Source organism: Enhydra lutris, unplaced genomic scaffold (assembly GCF_002288905.1).
Source record: "Enhydra lutris kenyoni isolate GAN:26980312 unplaced genomic scaffold, ASM228890v2 scaffoldscaffold1, whole genome shotgun sequence".
NCBI lineage: Eukaryota > Metazoa > Chordata > Mammalia > Carnivora > Mustelidae > Enhydra > Enhydra lutris.
This window is the reverse complement of record NW_019154085.1, coordinates 9,215,376-9,233,323: the sequence shown is the minus strand read 5'-3', so window position 1 is coordinate 9,233,323 and position 17,948 is coordinate 9,215,376. Positions and strand designations below refer to the sequence as shown.

The window sequence follows — 17,948 nt, the reverse complement described above, 5'->3', positions numbered from 1 at the left end:
TGGAATTTCCATCCTTCCATTTGCAAAGACAAAATCCTAGAAGTCATTCTTGACTTCCATCTTTTTTTTTACATTCATATTCAATCAATCCATCAGGAAATCCTATTGATTCTACCTCTTAAAATATCTACAATCCAACTACTTCTCTCCAACCCCACTGCTCTCCACTGCTTTAAGCCACTGTTATTTCTCTCTTGGGCTATTGCCTCAGGTTCTCTCAGTGCCCTCCCTAGAGCATAAAAGTTAGAACATGTCATCCCTCTGCTCAAAACACTACACTGAGGGGCACCTGGGTGGCTCAGTGGGTTAAAGCCTCTGCCTTCTGCTCGGGTCATAATCCCAGGGTCCTGGGATCGAAGCCCGCATCGGGCTTTCTGCTCAGTGGGGAGCCCGCTTCCCTGTCTCTCTCTTCCTGCCTCTCTCTCTCTTTAGCAAATAAATAAATAAAATCTTTAAAAAATCTTAAAAAAAAAACACTACACTGAAATTCCGTCTCAGGATGAAAAGTCAAAATTCTTAGAACAATCCAGAATGCTCTTGATGACACTCCCACCCCCTCCGTCACCATGTCACCATCCCTCTGGTTTCCTTTCCTATCATTCTCGTCTTGGCTCACTCTGCGCCAGCATCCTGGATGTTCTTAAGCGCACCTATTCCATAGAGACGTGGCAGTTGCTGGCCTCTCTGCTTGGAAAACTCCTCCCCCAGATGTCCACAAGGCTCTTTTCTCAGCCAGTAAGCCCTTCCCTGATCATCCTGTTGAGTTGCAAACTGACCTCCCCTCTGGCTCTCTGAACCCTCCTTTCCGGTTTTATTTTTCTCCATAGCACATACCATTTTCTAATTAACTGCATAACTTCTTTCTTTTATTGCCTACTCTGTCTCCCCCCTGAATAAAATGGATATTTTAATATATTATTTATTATTGAATCTTCAGTGTCTAGGTACATTGGTAATCATTCATCAAATATTCATTGAAGAACTTTCTTTATACATGCATCATCATGCACTAGTCTAATTATTTATTAGGAATTAATTCCTAGGGCCAAATTTATGCACAAATTGCCCAGAAAGGTTTTAGCAATTTGTTCCCTCAGAGAGTTCATGAGAATGTCTTTTTCCTGATACCTTCACCAACATCATACCCTGGTCACACTATCCTTTCTGTTCCTTCCACTCACCATGTTTGTCCCCCCCTTGATGCGTTTGTACCCCCTTCTCCACAACTTCCTCCTCCAGAATACTCTCCTGCCACACTTTTACTTGGTTTAATTCTTCATGTTATTTAGGTCTTAACTTTAATTGTCACTTCCTTGGAGAGGACTTCCCTGATCATCAGCTGTTAAGTAACTTCCCAGTCATCCCATATCACGTCATGTCATTAGCAGATATTTTCTTATTTCTGTATTTGTTTATCTATGATTTCCCTCCCTAGAACGTAAGCTCCATGAGAACAGGAGACTGATATGTCTCTTCCAACACTATCTCCAGTAAATGTGTGTTTGATAATGGAATACACACTAGGTATTAAAATTTTTCAGTATTATGATCTGCTGGGTGAAAAGTGGATTAAACATGAATTATTTTCCTGGATTGGTGAGGCTGAGCATCTTTCAGTATGACAGCCTTTTTCTCATCAGCAAATCCTGAGATGATCTAGAAGTTGAAAGGTTCAGTTGGAGTATCTGTTTTAGATAGGCTATGTCCGATTTCTTGTTTCAGGGGTGCTGCAGCGGGTTTCTTATATTGCTAAGAAGCATCGTATTTTACATTATTGAAGCCTCTTTGGCATTGACGTCAACGTTCGTATCCATAAAGGCAGATTCCTTCTGCAAATTTTACTCACGTACACATTTTCTTTTTGTCTTCACAGCTTTTAGAAAGAACAAACAATGGTTTTGAAGACTCAGACTCCGGTGCTACCAAGAGTCCACTCCACTTAGCTGTAAGTGAGATGCCATGGGTGGCTTCCTCTGTTACAAAAGGAATCTAGGTGTTCCTAGAACTAGGCTGCTCTTAAAATGATAGTATAGTAACACAGTAAGAACTAATAATGAAAATAGTACATGGGTAAAGGCACAGGCTGCAGAGAGAAAGACTGACTCAAATTCCAATCCCAACTTCACCCACTGGTGACCTCAGACACATTACTTACCCCATCTGGGCCTCAGTTTCCCCAACTGTCAAATGATGGCAAAATAAAAGAGACAATTTTCTTAGAGCCTTTACCACAGTGTACTTAATAAATTATTATTTTTTTTAAAGATTTCATTTATTTATTTCATAGACAGAGATCACAAGTAGGCAGAGAGGCAGGCAGAGAGATGGGGGGAAGCAGGCTCCCCACTGAGCAGAGACCCCGATGTGGGGCTCGATTCCAGGACCCTGAGATCATGATCCGAGCCAAAGGCAGAGGCTCAACCCACTGAGCCACCCAGGCACCCCTTAATAAATTATTATTATACATTTTAACAGTCTTTATAATTATTACTGTCTAATAGCTCAATTTAAAACATTGAGGAAATTTGAAAAACACATTTTGGGTTTTTTTTAAACCTGTAACACAGGTGTTTGGTTTTTTTTTAAGATTTTATTTATTTATTTGACAGACAGAGATCACAAGTAGGCAGAGAGGCAGACAGAGAGAGAGAAGGAAGCAGGCTCCCCACCAAGCAGAGAGCCCGATGCAGGGCTCAATCCCAGGACCTTGGGATCATGACCTGAGCTGAAGGCAGAGGCCTTAACCCACTGAGCCACCCAGGCACCCTGTAAAGATCTGATTGTAGCCAACAGTACATGAGTCTACAGCCTACCACAAAATCAACAAATTCCACAATTAAAAACTGTGAGCTATTTAAACACAAACTTGTGAGAGCAAGGTGAGCAGACGCATAAATGCAACTCGACTTTTCCTGCTTGCGCTTGAAATCAGGGTTTTTTGGGAGGGATGATTCTTGTACTGGCTGAGGCCTCAGAGCAGGGAGGAAGACCGATCCTGTACCAGCAGAGCTTCCTCTTAGCATCCCTGACCAAAGGGAAACGCAACAGCTCAGAGCGAGGATCCCCAAACTCTCCACGGGGGTGACAAAGCCAGCAGACTCACACACCACTTTCTCTCAGCCGGTGTCCTGCTAGCAGTTAGTAATCACCAGCTCTTCTCTAGAAGCCTCCGGGATGGCCAGCCCCACCCAGCAACAGCAGCTCCCCTGTAGAAGGTGCTGCGGCAACGTGGGGCCTCAAGTCCACGGCCACAGTGATGGTGTCTGGGCGTATCTGGAGGCTGAATTCTAAGAAGAGCGGAAATGGGCCAGGTCTCTAAGTTGAACTGTTGGGACGTTCACTTAATATCATCCACTATTAGCACTTCTCAGCATCACTCTGATGAAAAACTGAGATGAGATTTTGTAGAACAGAGGGGAGTGTTTTGTCAATGGGCACATGTAAGTAGTCACGCAAGGGGAGGGCATGACCCCACCCCAGCAGGACTGGGATGAGCTGATCACACCGCACGGAGCCCCGGCTTCGCTGGTCGTCTCCCCACATGGTCGCCAGCAGCTCTGCTGATCCCAGTCACCACCGTCGGCCACACCCACCAACACATCCACCACACACACACACACACACACACACACACACACACACACACATTCTGAGTCCAGTAAAATTAAGCTAAAATGTGCATCCGTCTTTGTTCCGGAGATGGACTTAGAGTGGGAAAGGCGAATGGATGGTGGATATTTGCATGTATAAAGTTTCATGCCCCTTGGCTCTCAGTACAGGTTGCCCTAAAGGTTGCTCCCTAGAATCTCTGCACAACCATCTTCTGCCCCTGGGGAAGGTACCCCAAAGTGGAGGGTTCACATACAGCATTAGCTGCCTCGAGAGAGGACTGTTTCAGGGATCTCAGACAGAATTCACGTGCCCTTTATCAGTGGGATCACCTGCTAGTAATCTGAGAAGAGACTTTGTTAGCTTCCCCCAAATTCTGTCATCTCTCATTATTTTTTCCCGAGAATTATTGTTGGGTGCTTACCATGTGTCAGTTGCTCTGCTAAGATCTGGGGTTTCTGGTCATGTAAAGACAGGGTGGCGTGTTATCAGTGGAGAGAACTGGGCATTTGGCACTTCTGCTGCTGGCAGGTGCCTGGGAAATACACTCAGAGAGGAGGTCCCAGCCCCCAGTCTTCCCGTGAACAACTCACCACGACATGGTTTTCCCACCTGTAAATTAAAAGGAGTAAGTTAAAGACCCCCAAACCCTGCCTAATTTGTAAATTTATTTAATTGGTTTTTGTGGTATCTTGACCAAATACCTGACCCTTTTGTCTCAGTTTCCTCACCCATGACATGAGGAGAATTGCAGTACCTCTGTCATAGGGCCATTGTGGAGGTGACACGAGGTCCACGAGTCAATTGACACGAGTCAATGCCTGAGACACCCAGGTGCCCCAGAATTTCAGCTTTTATGCGGAGCAAATTAGAAAACCATTTGGAGGAATTTGAGGATACAGATGATATGAGATGACTTCTGTTTGAAAAGGATCACTTTAGCTTCTGTGTTGAGTTTACATCGTGAGGGAACAAACACAGAAACAGGGCAACCAGGAAGTGATGATGTTGATGATGATGATGGCGATGGCTTTGACCAGGGTGATAGCAGTGGATTAATTTTAAAACTATGTTATTCTTGCCCTCTAAATGCTAACACCTTTTAAAAAATTATTATTTGCTTCAAGAACCCTGCAAGTATGCCCGTCACCCTCTCCAGGGGCCTTGGTGGCAATTAGCTTGATAAAAACCCAAAGCACATTATTTCTTCCGTGGATGAATTCTAGGAGGGAAATAGAACCAGATGCCCCCAAACCTTGACTGCACACAAGAAACCTGACCTGCCTTGAGTTACCATTTCCTGGCTGAGTGATTCAAGTCTCCAGGGTTATCAACCCAGCGAATTTCATAAACATTTCCTCCACTTGAAAAAATTAAATCAAGAAGCAAGGTTATGCAAATGAAAGGGTCCAGCTGTCAAGATTCCAGATGGACCCATTGTTTTGTGGACTCTGGTGAGATCCCAGATTCTTTCTCCTCATTGCCCTCCGTTCCTATCTGAAAAGTCCAAAGAATTAATTGTATTTAAGACATATTTAAGTTACCTAACAATATATTTTTTTAAGAAAGATTTTTCAGGAAAGCAAAGTTAAAATATTTGATTGCTTACCTCTATGAAGGTTTGAACTGGCTCGTCTATTGAAAGCCAAACTATTCCATGCTTTTTGAATGAGCATGTTTGTTCTTTTCTGTGATTACCTCCTCATTTCGTTATTTCAGAAATTATTGGTGAAACTACCTATTAATTAGCTAGTTTAGGATAGAAATAGAAAGAGAAATAGGGCAATTTTCATCATGTACTGCTGACATGAGAAAGGTCTCCTTTCCTGCCTACCTGAGCCTCCTCAAAGAGTTTAAAGCTTCATTGTATACTTTTATGTATACTCCAAGAACCATATACCTGCCCAAAGACAGAATCATGCATTTAACCCTAACTAGAATTTCATATTGCATGGTCCTTTGTCTACAGAGTTGAGCTCTAAAGTGTGGCAGTAAGTGAAAGTTCTTGTCTAATCAAAGTTACTTTCATTATTTCCCTTAAATTGCCCTTAAAGTTGAGTGCACGTAGTTTTATGTCTTCAGTTCTGTGGGGTCATGCTTTTGCGTGCTAAAATTCAAGCTAGACTAGGGCTGAGAAATGAAAGGAACTCTATGGGTAAACCTGGCCTTTCAACCATTCTGTCTTTAAGAGACTTTCAAGTGCCTGATATAGAAGAAAGGATGGGATAGAATTGTGAATCTTTCCTAATCACCAGCAGGGTCACTCTTTTTTTTTTTTTTTTTTTTTTAATTAAGCCTCTAAATTTAACACAGGCTGATGGATGTATTTTTTGTGGTGAGGATTAAAGGAGAAAGTGTAGGGACAAGTTTAGTACCTAACTTAAGTGCCTTGTAACGTGACTCTGCTGTTCGGAGCAGAGCTCATTCCTTCACACTGCCTTCCTTCCTACGTCCATTTCTTGTTCCCCTGTGTCTTCTCTTTTTTAAATCTGAACATGTTAGCCATCATGTTTTGTAGGTACACATACCATTTATGAGTTGCTGATTCTATTTTCCTAGGCTAAGTTATACTGATGGGAATGAACATGTTGACTGTCTTGGTCATAGTAGTCACTGGCACCGAAGGAACCAGCATTTGCAGAGGACGTCCAGACCCTGCTGCTCTCTCCGGGGAATTCATTTCCCTTTGATGTGAAGTCGGGATTTCCACATCCGCTGAATCGGTTGCTGCCATGAGACTTTAAAATGAGAACTGTTTTTTGCAAAGTCAGTTTTCAAATAAGTCACAGATAAGCCCAGAGGAAAGTGAGATAGACTGATTTACACCCTGATGTAGACCCTCCTAGCACCACTGCTTTTTACTGGAGGATAGGTCCTCCCAAGTGGGCTTCAGATCACCTATGGTCAGTTGATAATGGCTGAAACTGGTTGGTGGGTATGTAGAAACTCATTACGTTCTCCTTTTCTACTTGTACAAGTTTGAAATTTCGTATAGTCAAGAGGTAAAGGAACATATTCCTTTTAGTCTTGTTGTACCCTTTCTGTAGGAGCTCATGAAAAGCCCACAGTCAGGCTCTGGGGTCTGATTGGTCTGTCTTTGAACTTCAGCGCCCTCATGTAAGGCTGAGTGACCATGGAAAGACTAGGTGATGTCTCTGCCCTTCTGTGTCCTGATCGGTAAAGTGGGGATAACACTAGTATCCAAATTATGGGTTGTTGTGGCAATTAAATGAGGTGTCTCATGTCCAGGACTGCCTGACACACAGGAAGGGCTCAGTAGATTTAGCTATTGCTACAAATTTTAGGTCACACTGAAGGCTTACAATCTTACAGTTATGGTTTGCACAGCAAGTGTAGATCAGAAAGGTGGACACAGAGGAATTTGTTTTCCTGTATCAAGGAAGGCAGTTTGTGTAGTGGAAGAACAGTAGTCTAAAAGCTAACCCCAGTGTATACCTTTTTGCCTCCTACTTCTGTTTAAGTCACTTTTATCTCTGTGTTAAGCCTCCTTCTGGGTGGGAGGGAGGGGGTCTAGGTTTTTGATTCAAAATCTGTTGGAGACAAAGGTATTTTGTTTAAAAGTCACTTAAGTGAAATCACTGGGAAAATTATAAGACATTGCCTAACAGCCTAGATTTTATTGGCCACAGATTCTGGGTTTCAAATTCAAACATGGTCACCTATTAGGTGATCTTGGCTCAATTAATTAACGGTGCTTGTTTTGTTTTTTTCATTGATAAAAAGAATGTTTGGGTAGGTAAATAGCTGCTACTTAAAAAATATGTGTCTAAAATGTGTATCTATATTTCTACTACTAATACTAATAAATTATAATAATGGCCATTCCATTAAGTCATTAATCACCAAATAATCAAGTGTCTGCACCCACCTGGTGTCCGTGCCAGGAGTGATTAGGACCAGCAGTGAGAAATACACATGAAGTGCCTTCAACCAGAGATAATAAGCAAAGCAACAGATGAGTAGCAGATATCAAGTGGTAATAAGTTCTATAAAGATAAAATAAAGCAGGATAAGTCAGGACGAGAGTGTCTGGTAATACGTTGAGGTGGAGGGCAGAGGGCTGTTTTTTTGGCTTGGGAGAACGTGCAGAGAAGGTGATATTTGAAGCAGAAGTACCAGGAGAGCATTGGAAGAGCTTTTCAGACAGGTAATAGAAAGTACAGATACAGGGCGCCTGGCTGGCTCAGTCGGACGAGCATGAGACTCTTAATCTTGGGGTCGTGAGTTTGAGCCCCACGTTGGGTGTAGAACTTACTAAAAATAATAATAATAATAAATAAGCTTTAAAAAAAGGAAGGAAGGAAGGAACAAAGAAAGGAGAAATGAAGGAAAAGAAAAGAAAAGCAAAAGAAAGAAAAGAAAAAAGATGCGGTAGCCGGGAGGAGGAAATGCATGTATTTAACCATGGGGTAGGAGAAGGGGTTGGTGTGGTTGGACAGAGTAGGTGAGGCCTCTGGGTTGAAGGAGGCCTAATCCTAAGGGCTCAATGGTTTTGGATTTTATTATCAAGGAGGTAAGAAGCCACTGACTAGTTTTCATCAAGGACTGATATGTCCAACTTGGGTTTTAAGAGCTCTCACCTGGAGGCTGAATGAGTAAAGGTGGCACAGGGCGAGGATGGAAAGGAAGGCCCTCGCCATGATCCCGGCAAAAGAGGACAGCGCTATGATGAGAACTGGGTCGATTCTGGATATGTTTCAAAGAAAGAGTAAAGATGATGGCGCGTTGAGGGCTGTGTGAGGCTGTGTGCTACACCTGTGTGAATTAGAACAGGGATGCAGAGGTAAATGTTTTCCTGCCTAGGGCCTGAGAACCTGGAGACACCTCTGTGTGGTTAGCAAAAGGGATCCCTTCCTTTCAGCAAACACACCCCTGTACAGGGCCCGGCAAAGCTAGCATGGGGAGCCCAAGGCTATTTTCAACACCTCCTTGCCCTAGTGTCCCAGAGCCCTCGTATAGGGCTACGACTCTGGGCTGAAGAGGGAAGATACAGATGACTCCAGAGCTTGGGGCCTGGGCAGCAACAAGCGGAGCCTTGCCACTTCCTGTGTTGGAAGAGGCTACAGATGGACCAAGTTTGAGGAAGGAAATTAAGAATTTGGTTTGGGACGTGTTAAGCTTGAGAGGCATATCTGCAAGTGGAAATATCAATGGGCAGTTGAATATACAAGTCGAGAAGTAAAAGGAGACGTTACGAATGGGAAATAAATTTGAGATTCATCAGCCTGTGAATTGTTATACATCATATTATAGGTAACGTATATGTTTACTACATAATATATAATAACCGTAATCATTCATAAAAATAATGTCAAGAGAAAGTATTCAAACAATTCCTATCAGGACTCTTAAAATTCTATGGATCCTTTTTTATTTAGTTTTGGATATAATTGTTGTTAACATATACTTAGGGGAAAAATTCAAATGATTTTTTAAAAAAGTAAAATGAAACAAGTCCATATATTTGTGACTTTATCTTCCATTTATAGAGGTATCCACCATTAACAGTTTATTTTTTTAATTAATTTTTTAAATTAATATATAATGTATTATTAGCCCCAGGGGTACAGGTCTGTGAATCATCAGGCTTACACACTTCACAGCACTCACCATAGCACATACCCTCCCCAGTGTCCATAACCTTCTTTGTTTTATATTCTGAAATTTTCTATGAATACAGAAATATACATACATATAGATAGGTATATATCTGGGTGTATTTGCTTTTTATATAAATGAGGTCATGTTATACATACTGTCTGCAGCTTAGTTTTTCAAAAAGGTTTCAATAGATTTTGTCAAATCACTCTCTACAAATGTCACAGCATACACTAGCAACAGAGCATAGATTGTTTTTTTCATCATGTTTTTTTTTTTTTTAGATTTTATTTATTTATTTGAGAGAGAGAGCACATGAGCAGGGAGTAGGGGGTAGGTAGGAGGAGCAGGGAGACCAAGGCGGCTTCATCCCAGGACGCTGAGATCATGACCTGAGCCCAAGGCAGATCCTTAACCGACTGAGCCACCCACATGCCCCTGCTTTTTTTTTTTTTTTTAAGATTTATTTATTTGACAGAGAGAGAGAGATCACGAGTAGGCAGAGAGGCAGGCAGAGAGAGAGGGAGGTAAGCAGGCTCCCCTTTGAGTAGAGAGCCTGATGTGGGGCTTGATCTCAGGACCCTGAGATCATGACCTGAGCCGAAGGCAGAGACTTAACCCTCTAAGCTACCCAGGTGCCCCCGTGCCCCTGCTTTTATTTTACCATGTCTTAACTAGTACTGGACGTGACCAAATGTAATCATTGTCAGTCTGGTAGTTGAAAAATAGCACCTTAAAAAATGTATGTGTTTCCTCCATATGTTCATTGGCCTTTCCTATTTCTTGTTCTGTGAGCTGTCTTTTCATGCCCTTTTGTACATTTTCCGAAGTTTTGAAATGGTTCGTAAGAGCTTTTTGTGTATGAGAGATATTGTTCTTTTGTCTGCGCTAAGCTTCTTTTCAAACACGCTGCGCCTTGAGTAACCGCTGTAGTGCGGAAGGGAAAAGTGCAGCCGACAGAAGAGGGGACCCTGGCTGGCGAGGACACTGGGGGCAGATCTTCTCTGTGTCTCCTTCTTTACTTCCTTCTCCCTCCTTAGTCCCCCATCCTATCCTTATCCCTCTTCTTTTTTTTTTATTTATTTGCCCTGTGTGTGCATATACATTTTTTAACTTTATAGACTTAATGCAAATTCTCTCAATCTTTCGATTTTGTGTCTTGGTAGTGGGAAGCCTCTTGACCTAACATAGCATAGGACCTCATCATAGGCCTGAACTTGCTGCTGGTACATGGGAATGTATTTCCGTAATTGTGTCTGTGTTTTCACGATAATCAATGGCAGAAGTAAAAGGAGAAAGGAGGAAGCATCCACTGTGCACAAGATATTATGGAAAACCTTGTGAATTTATCTTTTTTTATCTTTCCTGGGAGGCAGCTTTTATTGCTCTCATTTTATAGATGAGAAAACAAACTCTAAGTGAAATTAAGAAACTTGCCCGGGGTCCCGTGCTTAGAAACTAAAATGTTAGACTGTAACAGATCTCTATGCTTCTGATAAATTATCAAGTCCATGTTGTCTTTAATAATTTCCCCCCCTCTAGGTTTAACAGAGAAGTCTCCCCCAAAATAATTTTGATTGTGTCAGTATGTTTGGGACTGAACTGATAGAAGATTATATTAATTCATTCAGCTGCTAGTCTGTGTTAGATTATTAGATGGGTAGATATAAATACAAGAATACATTTAGTACCTTTGGAACATATTATTTCACAAACAAGAAAGAACTTGCAGAAATTCATATGTAGCCTGAGGCTTATGCATTATAATTTTTCAGTCTGATGTTCCGGTTTGTCTGTTTCAATAATTATCCCCAGCATCTTTCTGGTGTGCTCCTTGGAGCGGTCTCCAGCGGTGACCCAGGAGGCTTAGCCCCTCACGTGGGTGGTTGTGGGATTTGGGGTGAGCAAGCATTTCAGCGGTCAGTTTCTTCCTTGCAGGCCTACAATGGGCACCACCAAGCCTTGGAAGTCCTTCTGCAGTCGTTGGTGGACCTGGACATCAGGGATGAGAAAGGCCGCACCGCTCTGGACCTGGCTGCCTTTAAGGGACACACAGAGTGTGTGGAAGCACTTATCAATCAGGGCGCGTCCATCTTTGTGAAAGACAATGTAACCAAAAGAACCCCACTCCATGCCTCAGGTGGGTCCTGTCAGGAGTCTGGTTGCAAGTCGAAGGAAAAGGATGGCAGCATTTCCTTTCATCCCCACTTTTATAAAATTTCAGTTTTCTTTCCATATTAACTCTGCCTACACTCTTCCAAAATGCTTTTGGCCCAACTATCCACTTGAAGAAGATTAGTGTTCTCTAGCCAGAGAGGCTCTAGCTTTCTTCTTTTGGAACAGTTTTAGGTTCACAGCAAAACTGAGAGGAAGGTACAGAGATGTTCTATATATTTCCTGTCTCCCTCCACCCCCGACCCACACACACGCGCGGACTTCCCCATTACCAGTAACCCTCCCCAGAGTGTTTCATTCATTACAATTGCTAAATCTCCAGGGACCCATCCTAATCATCCAAAGTCCTCAGTTTGCATTAGGGTCCGTTCTTGGTGCTCTCCCTTCTGTGAATTTGGACAAATGTATGATGACATAGATCCAGCATTATGGTATCATAAAAAGGAAGATACTAGAAACACTGCCCTAAAAATCCTCTGCACCCTATCTTGCCTTCTTAACTCAGAAGAGAGTTCAGAATTTTGACCAGTGGCTATCCCAAAACTTGCTAAACAGGAAACAGCGTGTAATGTGATCTTCAAATGAGTTACAAAGACAAAATCACACAGCATTTTATAGCAAAAAATCAACAATTTTTTTCACAGCTATTTCATAAAAAGTCATCAGACAGCAATCTAATCGGTACATCATTCTGCCAGTCTAAATGATGCTTCTTAGCTTTCGCTCTGGTGCTGATTCTTGACGCATCATGTGTAACAATAGAGACTCTTTAAAGTATATGTATATATCAAAAAGTAAGTAATTTGCCTTTTCTGGGACTCTTCTCCAGTAGACATAAAATAAAATTCCATCAAGACATTTCTGGATGTTTACACAGATATAAAGGTAACGTGGGAGAATCTGTAGCTCAGCGAAGGCATGAATTCCTTTTGGGTCAGGAATTCAATGATATCAGCCTTTGATCGGGACGGTAGATCCTGTCTCATAAAGAGAAATAACTATCTTATTCAGACCATGGAATAATGGGTGGATTGGGGAACAAAGGAGCAGAGACAGTTTTTCGAAAAGACTTGTTACTTGATTCTTGTTACTTGGAAAAAAAAGTTAGGTCTTGTGAAACTATTCCCATATATATCCTTGAATTTCCAAACCACTGAAGAAAAGCAATATAGAGACTGAAAAAACATGGTGTTGCCTAATTACTTGGAAATGATTATTCCTGGAAAAAACTTGAGCCATGAGGTCAGTAATGGTTGGTAAGGTTAAACTATGAATTCTCATTTCCCATCACACTTTGTGCTTTGGTATTCTTGATATTATTATAAAGTATCATTGTGAAGTTTGGTGTTCAGGGCATTCTTGGTATTATTATAAAGTTCAAATTTAGTTCTCCTTAAAGATTAATTGTATATTATTATGGGAAACATTCTCCTTTAGCTACAATGTACAGTATTTCCTGCCAGTTACAAAAGGCCTATTTCCATGGTGGAATATTGTCCTTCTAAACCGGTAAACAATGAAGGATGATCGTTGACGTTCATTTGCCACCGTGACACGGGTTGTGGGCCAATGGAGCCCCCTGGTGGTCAAGACGACTCACTCCTCTTGGATTTCCCTCACGTCATTCATTAGAGACGCTAGGGCTGTCCTTTGACTCAATTCTCCACAAAATGTCTGCTGTGCAGAAGCTTTAGCTTGCGCTTCCAGAATCTTTTCCAATTTGAGAGGCAGTTTGATTGTTTTAAATCCTGGGAGTACTGGGAGGGCCCGGAGCCGGGATGGAGAGTAGAGTTTTGGCACAGAGATTTGCAGTGACAGTTGTGGCCTGTGAGCAACATGAGAAATGGCTGTCACTCACGCTGGGGAGAGACCAGGCTGGTCTGAGACAAAGCTGGAGTGCACAGGGCACAGCCCAAGGAGATGCTAGCGTCTTTTCGCTAGAAGGCAACTAGGGGAAAACATGTGTGGGAAGCGAATGAGAATTCTAGTGTTGCTACACTTTTATAGTAGAGAGGAATGAAAATTCAGGGTGTCTGGGTGGCTCAGTGGGTTAAAGCCTCTGCCTTCAGCTCAGGTCATGATCTCAGGGTCCTGGGATCGAGCCCTGCATCCGGCTCTCTGCTCAGCGGGAAGCCTGCTTCCCCCTCTCTCCCTGCCTGCCTCTCTGCCTACTGGTGATCTCTCTCTGTCAAATAAATTAATTAAATCTTAAAAAAAAAAAAATTACCTGAGGGCTATGAGCTAAGTTCCAAAGCCTACTGTTCTGGAACCCCACACCCTGCCCACAAAACAACGAAACAAAACAAAAACCACCTTAGAAATGGGTTTGTTCTCCAGCATTCCTAGATGATTTTCTTCTCTTTTTCTGTGTAGCCAACAACCAAACATCTTTGGAACTATTATGATTATGAGTATTTCAAGAATATCAAATTGATATGGGAAGAGAAATCCATGAAAACACACCAGACCTGCATTCTCATGGCCCCACTGTCTGTACTGTTCAGCTCTCAGTCCTCTGCCCATCATGTCCTTTTAAGCATCCATTGAATTCTTGCATATTTTACCAGTGGCAATAGATTTAGTGTAATTTTTCAAACGAAAAAACAAAACAGCAGCAACAGCAGTGTGTTGCCTGTACCCCGGTTCACAAAATGTCCTCCTGAGACACATAACCAGAACACTGCTAAACGAGCTGAGCGCCGTGGTCTCCACAATGTGGGCATTATTCCTGCCGTTCATTTGAGTTGTGTCGATGACTGAGAACTCATTCTAATGTGCATTGTCCCTGGCAGACATGTCGTTGTTCAGTTAGCATTCTCTCACGACCGGGCGGGCAATCAAAAATGTTGAAACGCAGCTCTTAGAAGAAGAACCTTCATCAGCCGAACGTAGCTGCAGCTGTTCCCTTCCCTCTCCACAGCCATCGTGGGGTAAAAGCAGCACGTTTTATGGTGTTCACATTGTTCAGAAAGGAGAGACGTTCACGTTGGGAATTTTAAGTATATTTGTTCTCGTCCTACTCCCTCAGTGGAAAGCCATGTTTTCTGTAAGGCTGTGGGTTCCATTCAACAAGCTGGAGGAAATACCTTAGCCCAGCGGGTTATCATCCCGGGAGGCTCGCTTCCCTGCTCTGGAGACACCACCACTCCCCAAAGTAGCATCTCGCCTGGTGCGCGGGGGGCACAACCTTGTATTTGACCCCAGCAGTTCAAGGCCAACATTGGGGCCCGCTTTCCTGCCTGCGGGCAGCCCCCACTAGGGTGGGAAGGGGCGAGGGGAGGATGGGGCAGCGCCTGGGAAGGGGTGAGGTGGGCACGGGAGTCACAGCTTGACCAGGGACAGAACGGAGGGGCCAGAGGGGACGGGAGGTGGCAGCCATGCGAGACCCCGGGAGGCAGAGAAACCATGGTTTGTAGTTTTGCGGAGCTCGTGGGCAGAGCTGTCTGGCAGCTGCGGGGGCACATCTGTGAGTCTCCTGCAAGCCGCTGGCCAGTCCAGGAGCGGTGAGCCAGAGCCTGCGTACACGGGCCCTGTGGGAAGCTTTGTGCACGTCACCCCTCCTCAGTCAGAATGATTGCTTCCACGTCTGCCTCCACATGTGAAGCGACTGGGAGGGAAAGACGGCAGGACCCGTTCCGCGTCTCCCTTGCTCCTCTCCTCCCATCCTATTCTGCTCCTCTTCTCCATTCCTTCTTCTTAAACAGGGCGGGAGGCAGGCTGGACACGGGGTTATAAGGAATTGGGTGATTCTCTTGGGGGAACACGACGGAAAGCCGAACGTTCGGGAGAGGTCATCAGTCCCATACGAGGAGGTGAGAGAGGACATCGGTTTTCCGGAACAAGGTCTCAGCACAGGAACAGGAAGAAGCTGGGGGAGGACCGAAGTGCCCGATGGGAAGGACGGGGCGGAAGAACCGAGTGACAGACGCTGGGGCGCCACCTGCCGGGGAGCCTGGGGAGCGCTGGCAGCGGCAACTGAAACGACTAACCTGAAGTCCAGATAAACTTCGCTTTGGAGGGATGTGTGTGGTGCTAGTCTGTTAAGAGGAATGTCCGCTCTTTTCTTTTTCAGTAATTAACGGTCACACACTGTGTTTGCGGCTCTTACTAGAAATTGCGGACAACCCAGAAGCCATTGACGTGAAAGACGCCAAAGGACAGTGAGTGTTCTTTATCCCGGCCTGGGGGTGGCAGTTCAGTCCCAACGGGTCATGGGTCATGTTTGTTAGACAGCTAGGCAGGTGGACGCTGAATTCTAGTTTGAGGTGTATGTTTGGGGGAAATTCGTAGTTGAGAGCCCTAGAACAATGAGGGGGCTTTGCGCTGGAGTGTATAGCCAAGGAAAGAATGGAGAGGGGTGTATCTTGATGACAAGGAGCCAACTTTTCATGTCTGTGACCTTGAGTCCTGGCCCTGCTTTCGTTTCTTCTTTGTATCCATTTTTACCCTCTTCTGAAGCTGTGGCATTCCCATTTTTTTAAACTAATGATGACAGTAGGACAGACCTCAAGAGGTTATCTCTATCATAAAAAAAAGAAACTTCATATTTTTATCATTTCTTAGTTTGTTTTTCCAAAGTATTTTCCATCTGTTAGCCCATCCCCCCATCCAGTCTTTCGGAATTGTGGCGCCAAAAACAAAGCACAGAGTGACTCACCCCAGAGGTGTGAATTAGAGTCAGAGTTAAAACGAGAACCTCACCTCCCGGGTCCCGACACTGTTTTTTTTCCCCTCTGGACTTGTCAGGCTGTTCTTCATGGCAAGGAAGCTTTGATGAAGTAAAATCTTAAGCAGAAGTTCAAGGTAGAAACTTGATATGATAGGAGCAAGAGAGTCTCCCGTGTAGACACACTCCCTGCTCAGTGATTATTTGGAGAATGCCACACAGTTTTGAAAATGTTGGGATTAACATGAGCAGTTTGAGAAGGAACCTTCCCCTGTTCCACCTGGACCCCAACACCATTCCAGGCGGCCTTTACAGAGCAGGGACTGGGATAGCTTGCTCCCTGCAGCGTGGAGTGAACTGGGGACACTCAGAAAATATTAAGCAATTGTTAAGAGGAGAGAGAAAGTGAAGAGAGAGGGGTCCTCCCTCTGGAAGTAAGGGATGGGTTTTTGTTTGTTCGCTTTCCCTGATCTTCCTGCCTGGTTGATTTCTCTACCTAGAACCCCACTGATGCTTGCTGTGGCATATGGACACATTGATGCTGTTTCACTGTTACTTGAAAAAGAAGCCAATGTAGATGCTGTTGACCTCATGGGCTGCACAGCTTTACACAGAGGGGTACGTGCCTTTCCTCGGCTTTAGTGAAGTAATTTTGCAGTGAGCCCGTTTCCTTCTTTTCCCCCATATGAAGCTTTAGTAAAAAGGTTGTTCCCTAAGATAAGTACTTAATCTCAGCCAGTTGGTAGAACATGCAACTCTTGATCTCCGGGTCACGAGTTGAAGACCCACATCGAGTACAGACATGACAAAGAAAGAAAGAAAGATTACAAAACCTTCTGCAAAGGTAAAATAACAGCTACTCCTAGGTCCTGCTTTTCAGAGTTCATGTTAGATTGTGATAATGGATACACAAACACCCACTGTTGGTGGGATTGGTTCTGGTATTTGATTATGCACACATCCTAGAAAATTTACAAAAAAAAAAAAAAAAGGCTCAAAGAAGAAAGTCATAATCACTGGTAATCTTACCCTCTGGAGATAACTACATTTTGGTGCATGTATCACCAGTCCTTTTTGCTGTATAGGGGTTTGTTTTGAATTTAGAAAGAGAGAATACTGAAGATGCTATTTGGAACCTGCTTTTTTTTCTCAAAGTAAATCAGGGACCTTTTTCCATGTCACTAAATATTTTTCTGCCCCGTTATTCTAATCTCCCATTGTGTGGAGGAGGTGTAATTTATTCTGATGATTACCTAGTTTTCAGTGGCCACGTTATTTCTAATTGTTCCTTATTGCAAATGTTGACCCATTCACCACCCGAAATATGTATACTGTGGATGATGTTCCATACATATCTGCTGAAATTTTTCTAAAACATGCCAAACTAAATGAAACAAAAACAGAAATCATAAAGTTGCTGCTTGGGAATGGTGCCGAACACTATGATGAATGAAAAGACAAACACTAAGCGGTCAATGTCCTAATCATCGTTGACAACTTCCTGTGGGCGGAGCCACAGGCTGGGAGACTTTACTGTCTCATTACAACCTGCGAGTCGTTGTTGCTGTTCCCACTTACAGGTAGAGGAAGTGAGGCACAGACAGGCAGATGGATGTGCCCAGGGTTTACAAGCGGGAAGCTGGGGCTCCACCTGTACCTTCCTGATTCGAAAAGCCGGTATTTTCTGCTCTAGCATGAGACCCTTCAAGTTTATGTTCAGAGAGTCTAGAGATGTTGCTAAGATGCTGGTGTGTTCGCAGACTTCTCTGTCATGAATCTTGCTGGGGTTGTCCCCCTCTGTCCTCTGATGTATCCCCAGTAAGGCCCAGGCGTCTGTCTGCTCACTGGGAACCGAGCCTCATGTAGTCACCGCCTCGCT

General features: G+C 43.6%; 1 protein-coding gene across 1 annotated transcript in view; it reads left to right on the top strand.

Annotated features, from left to right (window-relative positions):
• The window catches only part of LOC111143071 (ankyrin repeat domain 44), a 353,405-nt gene that overhangs the window by 314,775 nt on the left and 20,682 nt on the right, over positions 1 to 17,948 (top strand). Inside the window, exons 17-20 of the mRNA XM_022496527.1 lie at positions 1,874 to 1,945; positions 11,167 to 11,368; positions 15,476 to 15,563; positions 16,570 to 16,687. Of these exons, the coding sequence (XP_022352235.1) occupies positions 1,874 to 1,945; positions 11,167 to 11,368; positions 15,476 to 15,563; positions 16,570 to 16,687 (480 nt within the window). The remainder of the gene's footprint in view (positions 1 to 1,873; positions 1,946 to 11,166; positions 11,369 to 15,475; positions 15,564 to 16,569; positions 16,688 to 17,948) is intronic.